This window comes from Colletotrichum acutatum, assembly GCF_030867785.1.
Source record: "Colletotrichum acutatum strain CBS 112980 chromosome Unknown BDZ83scaffold_8, whole genome shotgun sequence".
Taxonomy (NCBI): domain Eukaryota; kingdom Fungi; phylum Ascomycota; class Sordariomycetes; order Glomerellales; family Glomerellaceae; genus Colletotrichum; species Colletotrichum acutatum.
Window position 1 is genome coordinate 350,519 of NW_026849002.1, and position 14,260 is coordinate 364,778.

Here is a 14,260-nt window from a genome sequence, read left to right on the forward strand (position 1 = left end):
TTGAGAGAGAAAACCGACTCTGCCAGGGATCTCACCGTCTCTTCCCGGCAATCCCAAGTAAGTCTCCAGAGTCTATCTATTTGGAGTCGTCCATTTACATGGTAGACGCATGGCATCCTGTCTGCCTCCCCTCTGACGGAAGGTGTAGTCTTTTATTTCTTGCCCGCTGTCTATAGAAGAAGCACGATGTACCCATTGGAATTAAGCTATAGGGAAGTATATTGTGTATCTGGAGGCTTCTCATTTTTGAGAGAGTAAAAGAGGTCATGGTTGAGCTGAATTGACGATCGCACCCTGTATGAGAAAGTCGATATGCAACTGGAGGGTTGTAATTATTCGGTCAATTGAGAAGTATGCGTAAGAGAAGTCTTTCGAATGAGAGCTGGTACCATGGTCCCAGATTTCACTCAAAGTGTCGGGAATGAGACAAAAATTCTCTACTGGGGGCCCAAGATAGAACCAGTGTTCTGTTTCTATGTCTTCTGAGGCTTGACTGGCATGTTCGAAGTATACGAGATGCGGATGTGACCTTTCTCAGTCAATTACGCCACCTGGATGAGTCGTTACTCGAATGGAAAGAGAACATTACACATGTACAACGAGACTGGCTCATGACTTCGAGCGTATTGACTCGTTATCTATAAGTCTGTAAGTTGAATCAAGTGAGAAGTGTGTTATGGTTTTTCTTGGAAAACGTGAGCTCGCTTTGATGGCATAAGTTACTGACTATGCAATGACATAGCTCTTACATCCCCACTGTATGTTTTGCGCTTATCTAGCACTTCAACTTAAGATATCTCACTTCTTGTCAGGAACGACTTCTTGTCAGGGATGTTCATTCCAGGGTGGTGAACACTTGCAAAAAATCTACAGAGATGATGAATTGTAGGAATCCTCAGTAATCATGAAAAGCAAACCGAAGAGCAGGAAATGCCCAGAACAGTGGAGCGCTCCCACTTGGTCTTCATTCTAAGGCGGACTGTACCAAGAAACCCATCAACATATCCGTTTTAGAGGCAAGCCCAATGACTGGCCGAGACGCCTACAGGCAGTGCTATGCCGTCAGTCATCATGTAACAAGAAAATCATCTCATGGATCTATAGGTGCATTGAGGCGAAATAATGGTACACATGTCACGATACTCGTGTTCTTGTAAAAGTTCAGTAGGTATCGCTTAAATGCAAAGACACAAGCAAATGACATTGGGAACTGCTTGATACAATTTCTAGGCTTATCTCATAAGCTTCTGATAAATTGAATCTCCTTAGTCCGTGATAAACCATTCGCTTTCACTCCTCTGCAGACCTGAACCAGTTCTGGGCCCTGAATTGTCAGCAGGTGACTGTCACGAGGAAAGCGTAAGCCGGCTCTCCATCGAAAAGTCCAAGATCTTCTTTGCAGTTGGAAAAACCGCTCTTGCCCGATTAGTTGTCTTACCGCTTCAACTGATGGGAAAGAACACGCAGCTAGGTACCTGCCATGATTCCAGTGATGTTCTCAGGAGGCGGGAGGGAGAGACATTCTCTTGACTTGCTAGTTTGAACTTGATTTCCCCTTGCGTCACTGACGATTTGCTCATCACACATTGTTCACAATTTCAGGGCTCACCGGGCTATCGATGGTACTTACTTCCACCTGGTATTCTGACATATCCAAAGTGCCTTCCCAACAACAGGGCATCAGTCATGGGCTATCGGCTTCTACATGCCGAGCAGCAATCCTTTGATCCTGAGGTTCGTCACTAGGCAATGAACGGTGTAGATCAAGTAGCATTGGGCAAGCAAGAAAACCAACGACTTACACAAGTCAATGGTTGAGTCGGATGTAGTTCCTCCCGGAGCACGGCATATGTGGCAGCAGCAACAGAGGAGAGCACGCATCCAACATGGCATCCGCAACCCCTGCCCAGCAAGATTCAACCATGGGTACCGACATGCGGCATCGCAGCCATCACGGAACACAACGTCTGGCACTTGCGGGGAAAGAACACCGGTCAAGCTCCGTCAAAGGACGGCGCGGGTGCGCCGTTGATCTGTGGGTAGCCGGATGCCCCTTCCCAGCTCACCGTCTGCCTTATTTGACGGCACGACTTGCCCTTCCGGATACCGAAGCCACGGCCAGGACGGCAGGCAGGGTGCAGATTGCTCCTCCTACGGCGAATGTCCTGCCTCATGTATGGTCCACAGAGTGCCAGCTCCTGCAAATCCGTTGTATTCCCATCAAATCCCCCACCCCATCGGCTGCCCTACCATATGTCGTCTTCATCACACAACATCCCAACAGCATAAGGTAGCCTGCGTCCAGCTTGTCCCACGCACCAAGTCAAGGTATGTTACTTCAGCCATGCAAGAAACCCCCATTCAGAAAGCCAAAGTACCTGATACACTTAGCAACCGCTCTCACAAATGCTTTATCTTTTCTCCTTCTCCCGCCCACTCTCTTCTGCGATTCGTCCATGCCACGCGTCCCTTGGATCCCACTAACAAGACCAAAGTTACCAAACCAACCGCCGCCATCACGCGCGCCAGATTAGAGAAGAGCTAATGCCGAGCGAGACTTAAGCACCGCCCATCAGGTCCAGCTGGGTCGCATCTTATACAACCCCCCACCCCAAAAAGCGAGCGCGAGAAAAAGACAACGCATTGTCTGACCCAACCAGCAAGAAACGACGGCGCATCTCGAGTATCCCAGCGCGAAGGAGGAACCCGCATGACAGGCCTCCCTCCTGCTGCCTGCTGCCGACCTACCCGCTTCCACCGCCGTCTTGGCAAATGCTTGACTCAATGTCGGGTTCTTGTCCTGGGACCGCCCAAGGCCTCCATCCAGGTCTTCCAGCTCGTCTTTTCCTCCGGCTCATCGGACCCGATTAAGGATGCCCGTTTTCGGACCGACAGAGAGACGGTGTGAAATGCTGTAGCCACCTGCCAGGCGGCCAACTCTCCAAAAGGTGGGCTCCGATTCCAGCCACCGTCACCATCCTCAAACCGGATTCTCAGATGGGGGTCAAACCCCGGTATATCCGTGTTTGCCGTCAGAAGGAAGAAGATGAGGAGAGGGGGGCGCCAGCAGGCTCAGCAAGCCCCGAGGCATAACGAGGCCGACTTGGCGCGGCTCACGCTCGCCACAAGAACACCGGAGGAATGACGTCTCCGCGCCGTCGCGGGCATGGTCCTGCACCTGGAAAGCAGCACACAAGTACGCGGAAATGATCCACACACCGCCGCCGCCCGCGCAAAGTCCCGGCCATGATGGGCAAGGGGAAATACCCGTTGCCAAGACTGTCATCAGTCTTCGGTCCCGCGTCTCTCGATCTCGCAGTGTGTGACGGTCATGGACTAAGATGGACGTCCTGGGGTAGTTGGCATTTCTAGTCACCCACAACACTACAGCACATGCATTCTTGATTCCCTCTCTTATGCGGCGCTATAATAACCTGACCGCTGAAGTGGAATGAAGAAGGAGGATGACGGGGTCACTCGGTGCAGCAACTAAGAAGCGCCGCTTCATCTCTCGCTGTTCCATCGCCCAACTCACGCGCAACACTCGGGAAGGGGCGGCCATCGATCGTTGCTGAATTCTATATTTCCCGCATCAGACCGACCCCTTGAAGCGCATGCATAATCGCGCATGGCCTCTCTTTGCCAGTCGGTTGCGGTCGCGGCCGTCCCAGCGTGGTATTGACGAAAGCCATCAGCACCACATGCTGCTACTGCTGCTACAATATCAACAGTGAAATAAACTAACTATCCAAGACTAGGAATCCGAGGAGGGGCACCGGGAGAAAGGGAAGGGAGGGGGCGTGTACCCACACTAACTACAGACAAACCAGACACACGGAAAACCCTCCACCCAACGAGAGAATGCCGCGGAAAGAGACGCCGTCGAATCACTCTTGCTAGCTGTGAGACTGAAAACCTGAGACGTGGGATGCACACAGGGCTGGGCTGACGGGCTTTGTCGGCCATCGGCTGGTCGTAACGTAGCTCTACTTCAGTCCTCAGCCAGTCGCCCATTTCCATTTCCCTAGCAGCCCGCAGGTTAGCAGCAATCACTTGCCGAGGGGTCGGGTCGTCGTCGCCCGTCCCAGGATTCCCAAACAGGCTTTCCGCGGCGACCTAGGCCAGGAGATGACGGTACGGTACCTCCAGCCATCCGGGCAGGCCATCATACCTAACCTCGAAAAGGGACGAGGATATCGAGAAAAAGGCGGGGAAAATCAAGATTCATTGGATCCGCCAGCCGGCTGATTGGGTCGCATACACGTTCGCATACAACATGTTTTCCCAGCCCGGCTGATTCCAGCAGCTTGGCGACGGATCGGTGACGGAGGTGACGGTCGTTGCAAGAGAAGGAAATGTTGTGCTTGGATTTTTGCGTTTCCTTGCGCTGGGTACCGTTTCATTCACCCCTCCCCGCCTCTTCCTCAGCTGAGCCCGCTGCTGCTGCTGACCTTTCTCCCTTGCCCAGCCTGGTTTCCGAGTGTACTTCCCCCACGACATTGGCTGCGGCTGTTGGTTGTCTGTGCCGCCGGGGATGAAGGGGGAGGATGAGATCAAGTACGTCAGGAAGAAGTATGATGATTATGCTTCGAGGTACTCCGTATTTCTAGAGACATTGCGCATCTGCGGGGGGAGGAATGAGAAGTTCGCCTGAGTTTGGTCCCATCCTGTCCCCCCTCCTCCGCGTCGTATCGAGACAACACTTGGCGAATCCTTCGATGAAAGTCAGAGAGTCTTGGTCTTGGTCTTGGTCTCATGGACAGGAGAGGTATACACGGCCAAAATCATCTTCCTTCGATTTCACACGTAAGGGTAGGTAAACCACACACACACACATTCAAGTTAACTTTTGTTTGAATTGTTAAACTGCAAGGAGCTTCTTTCTAGGAGTGCTTTTGATCTATCCCGTGACTGACTGTCAAAGAAAGTATCCCCCCATCTCTCTTATCCGTTGTGCTTCCCCCTTGGGACATTGTCCCTCAATCCCTTGTAGTTCCATTCCATGCACTACGCGGGCGCACATCAACATTGAACTTCGCTTGTCTCTGGCGCGCGCATAGTATCAAAGAAGGTAATTTGATTATGTACGGCGATGCACCACCCCTGGGCCTCTTCTAGAGCCAGAGATGGACGTTCTTGTTTCTGCGTGTGTGCGTGCATACACACAAAAATCTTCTTTGTAAACTCGCAACACGGCATATCGTAACCGGTGTTGCTTTCCCCAGGTAATTATGGGTTGTATTCAAACACAGATCAAGGCCAATTCCTTTCCACTCCTTGTTGGGCCCTTTTCCTGGAGCCTTTGTGAACGCCAATAGTAAAAGTAAAAAAGTAAGTCTTTCTGCATGCTCATAAGCTGGAACCGATTCCAAAGGATAGAACCGCAGCTATGCAGAAGAACAAACACGTAATGAGTCGTACAGTCGTGTCCGGGTGCAGTCAATAACCCGACTGGCCCGGCATCTTTCCAAGTGAGTGGCCGTGGCTCTCCAATGGCAGATGGCTATGGCAGAACACCCTCTTGGTGTTAAGCTGTGCACTGCCCTTCTTAGTAGCGTCGATGAGAAGAGCTGGGTCGTCGTAGTTCTCGAGCTGGCAGCACTCGATATTCTTGACCCAGCGATGGTTGGCGATTTCCGAGATGGTCGCACGCTTGGCGGGGTTGGGGTTGAGCATTGAGAGGAGTACACGTCGGAGTGCTGGCGGAGAGACGAATCCATCAAACGCATTGAAGAATGGGTAGTCCGACTCGGTAATGCGCGATCCAGGCTCAGGGTGCTTTGCTTCCCACTTCTGCCATCCCTTGAGCAGCTCAGCATACTGAGGGTTTCCCTTGACCTCAGCCTTACTCCAAATGTTTCCTCCGAAAGTCACGTAAATCATGACAATCGCCGCGCTCCACACATCAAGACCTCGCGGGTCATACTCAGTCTCCTTCAGTAGCACCTCGGGTGCCGTGTACGGCTCGCTGCCACACATGCCAGGCTTGCACAGGCGGATTTCGGCGCACATGCCCTTGCCACACTGGCCGCCAGCTTCTCTGAATCCGGGGTGGTGGCCAGTGAAGACTTCTGAGACACCAAAGTCGGTGATCTTGAGCTTGCTGTCTTTGGTGATAAGAAGGTTCTCGAGCTTGATATCGCGGTGAGCAATACCGTTGCTGTGCAGATAGTTGATTCCCTGGACAAGTTGCTTGAACAGGCAGAGGCGATCAGGAAGTCTCGCCGGATCTTGGAGGTACTTCTTTGCGATCAATCCAAAAAGGTCACCCTCCGAGCAATACTCCATAATGTGGTTCCAACGACCGTGGTCGGTGCATAGCCGGATCGTCTCGACAACGTTGGGATGGTGCAAGCTCTTGGCGATGCTGTACTCAGACTTGATCTTCTTCTCGTACTCTTCCTGCGTCTCCTGCTTTCGCTTGGCTCTGAACTCCTTGACTGCATAGAGCTCGTTGGGGCACCCCTTTCGGCTCATCATAGTGACCTTGGAAGTGGCACCCTTTCCGAGATGTTTGCCATGGCGGCCAAACTTGGATAGGTATTCAAATTCCGCAAGGAGGTCAGCGACATCGACTTGGAAGTCGTCCGGGAGACTCAAGCTCATGCGTCGAGCCTTGACACCGACACCAGCGTCAGGCATCTGAGCCCATGGAGACGATCCCTCCAAGGGAAGAACAGGGTTGTCGGAATGAGGATTGGGTGCAGACGCGAGATGACGGCTCTTCACGCGGCCCTCGAAGCTGCTGGCTCGTCTTCTGCCCAAGACAGGCTTGACCTTCTCGGCGTGCTTTTCCCGTCCGGAGACATTGGCGCCGACGAAGTTGACAGCGCGTCCTCGTAGGTTGAGGCCGGTAGAAGCCCTGTTCTTCTTCTTGAAGTCATCTTGAGTAGGCATGTGCGAAGCCTGCTTGTAGGAAGAAATGGTGTCGACAGGAGAACCTGGTGACGGAGGTGAGTTAGACCTCGTGGTGGTGTGTGACTTGTTCATTGAGAATCGTCTACGATTTGAGGGTGCCGTATCAATCAATGCACTCTCGGAAGAGATGTCGTTGGACTGGTCCAGGGTAAATCCGAGATCTGGTCTGTTTTGGGACGAGTTGGATCGTCGGAAGATGCTGGACATTGTACGCTTAAAGCTTGATGTAGAGCCGCGAGTGGGCCGTCTTGACAAGGGAGTAGGTGGCGGTTCTTGGTCAGCAGCTGATTCGGCTGCAGTTGAAGGGTTAGTAGCAGTGGTAGCTTTCGGTGTGAGGTCTGACTTTGCAGGCGAAACCGAAGGGGTGGGTGCGGTGTCGACCAGGAGAGGCTTTGGAGTGGTCTGCACTTGATGGGTAGCGGTGAGATTGATGTCGTGATGGTCCTGACTAGGGCGGGTGGTAAACTCTTGGGATTGTCTCCCACTGCTAATGGGGGTCACGGGTTCATTCGGAGACTCGCTTTCGGACTCATCGGCTTCTTCGAGGATGGGAGAAGTAAGATCAGTGGGAAATTGACGGGGAGACGAGGACAGGCTACTCGGGTTTTGTTGCTCGGCGGAATGTTGCTTGTCTAGAATCGCAAGCGTTTATTAGCGACGGACGCCTTCAAGGGTGCTGCGGACGGAAACAGGGCGGGTTGGGAACAGCTGCTGAATGACGGAGGTGCAGCCAGGGTGCAATGACCATCAGACGTGTGTGTGAACGTACCTTGGGGGATGGAAGCGGGCTGGGGCACCGCCATGCTGGTGAGGACGGTCGCCATCGCTGTTCGGAGTGTGGCCGGCGGGCACAAGGACGACAGCGGAGGAGGGTGCTCTGATCAAGTATGGGCCAATACGTAATTGGGCCACACACCACCAAGAGAGAACGCTTGGTGCTGGTGCTGGTATTGGTACCAGCTGGTTTTTGGGAGGGCCAAGTCGGTAGGTAGTGTAGTCCGCGGCGTTTCCGAGGGGTCTCCAATTCTTTGGCCTGGGCCTTGACGAACGGAGGGGGGATTTGGTTGGGCGACGCGCGAGTAGTGTGTCCCCCAATTATCGGTCCTGAAGCACCAACGTGAAAGTCGACCTAAGCGATAAGTCGAGTCCAAAGCTGGCGAGGTGGGTTTATTGTAGGAGAAATCGGTAGTCTTGGAGGCCAAAATCCGAAGACGCAAAGGAAAAGGGAAAATAAGAGAGATGGGTTTCCTTGGTCTTTATCCCATTGCTTGAGGCTGCATGCGTTTATTCTGCGTCGGGATGTTGTCCGGCGTTGGTGGATTTCCGTGTCGAATCAGAACCACGACGAGGCTTTTTCTGAATACGGGGGCGACTGCAAAATCAGAATAGGTAGGCTGGCTCTGTTATGCGTGTATACGTCCTTGTTGAGCGGAAGCTGTACGTGTCTGCGCACGCGAGCGTATGCGATTCTTGGTGTAAGGTGTCGGGAGAAGCAAGCAAGCCGAATGTCGGGTCCGGGTCCTTGTCGAAGGAATTCGTCTTGGTATCCGGGTGACTTGCGTAGGGTTTGTGGAAGACTGCAGGTACTAGAAGAGGTATATGTAGAAAAGCAAAGTGAATTGCTGATCAATGTCTTTTTCCTTGGTGAATGTTGTCTTGGTATTGACCAAGGTAGACGTCTGTGATGAGGTAAAAGTTTGAGGTGTTTGAGATGGATATTAGTCGAGTATTAGGTCAGAGGAAGGGTAGAAAGAGAGGAGAAGAGGGCATGAAAATGATTCAGGCGTCCATCGTTCGTCCGTCCTGGTCTTGGGAGGTGGGAAGGCTGCGAGTTTTGAATCGTCTCGCAGGGGAAGATAACTCGCGGGAGTAGGGGGAGGGAACGGGTTCTCGATTTGGATGAAGACAAGCTCGAAGGACCCCGCCGCTGCGCTTAGAGGGGCGTGGGAGTTGGAAAGAGAGAAAAAAAGACGCTCAAGAGAGAGAGCTATTTTCCGCTTCGGCCGGGTGTGGGAGTGGAAGAGAGTACTGTATGAAAGTGGGTGGGCAAAAAGTTGGGTGCACCAAGTGGGAGGACTGGGGACTGTGGACCGGGGTGGGAGAAAGTGAGAGTGGAGGGTCTGCAGTTACAGTTGCAGGTGTACAGGTGCAGACAGGTCAAGGTCTGTCAGGTACGGGGTACGAGAGCGCGGGTGGAAGAAACGCCATGTATCTTTTACTTTTATTGTTTTCTGGCACTCGCTCACCACTCTGCGGCCAGCCCCGGTTGGGAACCTCGAAGAGACAATGTACGGATAATCACAATAGACGGTACTTGGTCCTTTGGTGGTGAGACTGAGAAGGGATACTCCGATACAGTCACAGCAATTGGAAAATGCCATCCAATGGGACGGAGGGGTTCTGGTGGCGGCATGCTTTCTTTCCTGCTGAGGCCTTCTGAGAAAACAGAAACAAAAACGGCAAGTGCACGCAGGCAGAAGGAAGGCAGGCAAGAACAACCCAACGGTTGGCACTTGCCTTCTACATAGTACCAAGTACATGAAAGATGGAAGCCAAGGCAATTTGTCTTGGAAGGCAGGAAGATGCAAGATAGGTAAGGCAGGTAAGTACGGACACCTTCACCTCACGTTTACACTGCTTTCGCTGGGATACATACTCCGTACACACATGGCACTGCGTTAATCTCATCGACGGCATTCTGGGCGATGCAGCAAAATGAAGAGCAACGCTTGGCATCCTCCATCCTCTCGACAAGCGTCAACGGAAGCAACAATAATACAACCTACGCAGCAGTACTCCGTCCACCAACTCTAGCCAAGCCCAAACCACGCCAGCGTCCAATATCCCACGTCCATTCAGCAAGCCGTATTCGCGAGGGTTGCGGCCAAGACGGTGCGCAGCCAAGAAGCGACCATGGACACAGAAGAGCACGATGAGTTACCAGCAAGTTGTCACTCAGTACGCAGTAATCTCTACCTTACCTTACTTTTGCCTACAGATACTCTGTACGCAGTACATACTCCGTACACAACATGGATGATGGGATGGGACCGGAGAGCGCCCTTGAGTGGGGACCGTTTCTCTGGGGGGGCACTTGGGGCTTCCATGCACCTATCTGGGGGACCCACCCGACTGACAAGACACCCTCATCTCACAGATTCTCACCCACCTCGCTCACTCTCATCACTCTCTCACTCTTACTCTCACTCTCACTACAAGGTACTCATTCCCGGTTCAGTTCACCTCATCAGTCTCTCCCACGCTTCTCAAACTTACAGCTACAGGTTACGGTCCCTCATCGGCCCTTGTCACCCAAGGGCCAACACCGACGAGCCCTGCCCTACCCTGCCATCCGGATCCTGTCCACCCCTCCATTCTTGGTCTGGTGCTCTGTGCGTCTAGCTTGCACTGCACCTCAACCCGCGCACCAAAGCACATCAGACGGGACGGCATTCTGTGCCTATCATCGGCTGCTGCACAAGACTGGAGCATCACTCTGCGACTTCGCACCATGCTCCCTCCTCTGCCAGTCGCCCAAGGCCAAGGCTTCACCACCTCGTGGTCCGTACCTGGCCAAGGAGACAAGTGATTGAATTCAGAAACCGCGGATCCTGCCAGGAACACAACCATGAGGTGACCACCAGGGCGAACAAGAATCGCCCGAAGCCGCGGGTCGTGGAACCCGGAAAGAAGCCACAATGGAACATGAAGAAATGTCCAACTACGTGGTTTTTTCTGCTCGACAAGCCGACGGTGTCAAATTGCCAACCATGACAAGCAACGATCAACATGAGCGGGTACGGAGACCGTACGGAAACCAAAGAAACACTAACGCCTCCCAGAAGACTTCCTAGGAGACATCGTCTTAGCCAATCTAGTACGTACACATTGGACATGTATCTGTAACAGCAACTATTTTGACAAACAAGCGTCGGTGTTGGCATTAGCATTCACGGAGTGCCTTGTGTGTATTATTGGCACTGGCGGCGTGGCGCTCGTCACTGACTGACAAGCATTGGCAGGCAACACAAGCAGGCTGGCAGCTTCATTCTCGGCCATCCATGTCTTATTCCACAGTAATTACCATATTGCTAGCGTACGGTTACCAATTCAGAGTATTATCCTCTTATACGTCGCCTACGGCCTGTGGGCCTGAAGTGCCCTGAACTGCTGGGCTTGCTGCGGGTACGGAGTACGGACACTTGAGGAGGGGCGTATTCGTGGGCGCGCCGCCGGCCTCAGCATGCGTCGTGACCACAGTCAATGATCAATCCCAATTGATACAGCACAGCACAGCACAACGCCAGCACCACCACGGGGTTGACAGGCGAGACAAGATCAGAGGACATGAACGGGGGGGCCTTGGAACAGGAGCATGGGGGTTCCAACTCCGACTCGTTCCTTCACAGACGGACGAATGAGACACCGCTGGAGGTTGTGTGGGGTGAATGATGCGATATTTGCTTGGCTGCAAACCGCTGCTCTGCTTCTGTGCGGGAGAACCACCTTTCCACTCAACAGGACTGGTCCAAGTGGTTCCCTTCCTCGTCCCTGCTTTTCTCTGGAACCGCCTATGGCTTGGTCTCTGGAGAAAAGGAAATACAGAATGGGGAAGTTTGCCCTCGCGTATCTGCGTAGCGCCGCAGGAGCCCATCTGGGCCTTCTGTCTTGCTGGTTTTCTCTCCGTGTTTTTCTCTTGTCGTGTGCCTCACTAACCTCCGCCGCCGGTCCCCTCACATCTTGCCCAGCCAACGACGGTGCGGCAATTCATCAGTTATCTGGGAGTTGAGGGCTGAGGCGAATCCAGCGCGAAAGCATTGGCCGCATCCGCTCCAGGTACTTGAATCCACAGCACACGCTACACATAACGGCATCCGCATATGCAATCCACTCTGCACATCCATGCCGAACCCGATAATGACGATGGCACGGATGGGTTCTTTGCTTCCTTTGGGTCGTGGACTCCTGGGGGAAGGGGGGAGGAGCCCATATCGTGACCCTGACCCGCACAATATCCGTATTCCCGTGTTTCTATCCGTGTACGGATATCTATCCACTAAATGGATTATGGGGACTAGAACCAATGAATGGATCAACAGAATGACATTACAATATGACCTAGTCCTGCCGAGGCATCTGGGAGGACGGTCTCCGTTTTCATTTGGATCTTCTTACCTCAGTGGCCTTACCTGAATCTACACTGCAAGACTAATGATGTGGTCATTTGTTGTCCTTGGCTTTCCCTTGGCTGTGACTGACCATTACCATTGACGCCTTCCACCGCCTTGAAGACTCATTGTCATCTACCAACCCAATGTTTCGTCTTACTCATTTCAGGATCAGTGAGACAACTGGAGCACATGCGGAGGTGGAGGAGCGGAATCCGTCAACCTGGCAATGTCTTGTCTTGGCTGACCCTGGTTGACATTGCCATTGCCCCCCCCCCTTTGGGTCGCACCGCAGTCAGAGGCTGTGGACAAATGCGATTGCGGCTGCGGCTGCGGTTTCCACATGGATTTGGATCTCGAAAAATGCCCTGCCTGTGAATTTATGTCTCAAAGGCGCATTTCGCAAGCCTCCAGCTGACGAAGATGAGTGCGAAAGCAGGCGGACACTTTGATTATGGAGTAGCAGCGAGATACACTCAAACACCCAAGTACCGTCTTGCTACTGGTCGAATGCGTTACAAAACAACGTGTCAGAGGCTGCCCGTGAGTCGTGAGCATCGACAAAAGATTCAGCTAGATTTACTCGACCAACTTTACACAGGGCACAGTGGCACGGCGATACAATGGAAGTTCAGTACCTGGGTACCTTAGGGAGTACATGCCCCAGACACGGTACGTAAACGGCAGCGGTACGGCGGTTCGTGCGCTACGAGATGACAGCTGAGCCTGCTGTGGTAAGGAAAGGTTGGCTTCCTTCTTTCTCTCCACTGTTGCGTGAGACTTGAGAGCAGGAAAGAGGAGGCAAGGAATGGAAATATCTCGGCTTGCGTATCGCACACTAACGAGTACTTGCTATCGCGAAAGCAGGAAACAACGAGAAACAAGAATCAGACGGCAGGCGAAGGGTCCACATTCCCCTCCACCCCTTCTGTCATACAGTCATGGGAAGATCCCAGAACGTTTGGAGACCAAAGGCCCTCTTCTTCTACCATGCTCCATTGTTCCAAGCTCTCCATTCGATGGGCTCCTCCAGTTCTGCCCTCCCTCTTCCTCCTAGGCTCCTCCACCTCCACCACTCCGAATCCGCGATTCCGCCCATTGTCGCTGTCACCCACACGCAACCCTTCAATCCAAGAGAAACCCCATCCGTCCAACCAGCCGCAATCCTCCAGGTGGCCCGGTGGGCCTGTCAGGGCTCTTCCTCGGAGCGCTGTTCAGACCGGAGGGGCAGCCACACCGTCACTGGGCACTCGAGACCCAGCAGACAGCAGATCGAATACGGTGAGCGATCCCCTAGGCCCGCTGTGGTGTCGGGACCTCGATGGTCAGTGGTCGAAGCGACGGAGTCTCTCCGATAATAACAGCGCCCCAAAGGGCCGACAGGGCCGACTGGCATCCTGCTCGTCGGCTGCTACGGCGCGAAAACAGAAGGGCCTCTTCCGATCACTCAGCACACCAAACGCTCGGCAGACCCGGCACAACTTGACGCCCTCGCCCTGAGGATACCTACTTGTGTGGTTGTTTATCAGGCACCTTGGTTCGCGTGGTGCCTGACCAAGTACGGATATAGGTACACGAAGCAAGATGAAGCGAAGTCATTGGTCAGATAGTTTCCGAGGAGCGATTGTGTCGCGTCAATCTGTCAGATGCCATGATTTCACTGGAAAGCAGAGGAAATATCGGTGAAGTACCGGTTTTCACCACAGCGGCATTTGCGTCAAAAGCATCACCTTGAAACCCTCTCAGGTTCGCGTACCTATAGCAATACAGGCGACGACAGTCCAGACACTCGAGCGTCCACTAAGGACGCCTTGCATCGTCCATCATCTTGTCACCGCCAGGAACAGTCTAGCACCCGGACGCCACATCCTTGTCAGTGGTTGTTTGGCTGAAGATTCTCGACTACAGACTAGACTTTTCGTTGTCGCTCTCGCTTGTACTGGCACAAGTGACAAGAGCCACCCCGAATCCCGATAGACTTTACCAACCCCCAGATCTGGACGAGCCTTGTTGAAGGGCCGGAAAGTCAATGGAACTCGAAGGGTGCTTCCTGGAATCTCAATCGGTCTCTGTTCGCGTCAAGCTCCTACCGCTCTGCACTTCATCATCATCATCATCATCATCCACTACTTGTCGTCATCTCGGCCTTGGCTTGCTGTCTGGTGTCATGATTC

At 53.1% G+C, this 14,260-nt stretch overlaps 3 protein-coding genes across 3 annotated transcripts; 2 read left to right on the forward strand and 1 right to left on the reverse strand.

Annotated features, from left to right (window-relative positions):
• Nucleotides 1-5,319: 5,319 nt before the first annotated feature.
• BDZ83DRAFT_423749 (kinase-like domain-containing protein) lies at nucleotides 5,320-8,189 on the reverse strand. Its single transcript, XM_060502997.1, has 2 exons — nucleotides 7,688-8,189; nucleotides 5,320-7,550 (listed from the first exon to the last, which is right to left on the reverse strand). Exons 1-2 carry the CDS (start codon nucleotides 7,740-7,742, stop codon nucleotides 5,440-5,442), a joined length of 2,166 nt encoding a protein of 721 aa, XP_060370175.1. The 5' UTR covers nucleotides 7,743-8,189; the 3' UTR covers nucleotides 5,320-5,439.
• Nucleotides 8,190-9,950: 1,761 nt separating this feature from the next.
• Nucleotides 9,951-10,511, forward strand: BDZ83DRAFT_647294 (uncharacterized protein; the record flags this gene model as incomplete). Its single annotated transcript, XM_060510061.1, has 1 exon — nucleotides 9,951-10,511. The coding sequence occupies one exon, from the start codon at nucleotides 9,951-9,953 to the stop codon at nucleotides 10,509-10,511; it is 561 nt and encodes a 186-aa protein (XP_060370176.1).
• Nucleotides 10,512-12,907: 2,396 nt separating this feature from the next.
• BDZ83DRAFT_423807 (uncharacterized protein) lies at nucleotides 12,908-13,851 on the forward strand. Its single transcript, XM_060502998.1, has one exon. The coding sequence runs from the start codon at nucleotides 13,077-13,079 to the stop codon at nucleotides 13,584-13,586; it is 510 nt and encodes a 169-aa protein (XP_060370177.1). The 5' UTR covers nucleotides 12,908-13,076; the 3' UTR covers nucleotides 13,587-13,851.
• The last annotated feature ends 409 nt before the right edge of the window (nucleotides 13,852-14,260 follow it).

Excerpts from the sequence above, each read along its gene's own strand:
- BDZ83DRAFT_423749 (XM_060502997.1), bottom strand. The coding sequence starts at position 7,742 with ATGGCGACCGTCCTCACCAGCATGGCGGTGCCCCAGCCCGCTTCCATC. Across the intron at positions 7,551-7,687 it reads GCCCGCTTCCATCCCCCAAG|ACAAGCAACATTCCGCCGAG; the intron begins GTACGTTCACAC and ends TTGCGATTCTAG.
- BDZ83DRAFT_423807 (XM_060502998.1), top strand. The coding sequence starts at position 13,077 with ATGCTCCATTGTTCCAAGCTCTCCATTCGATGGGCTCCTCCAGTTCTG.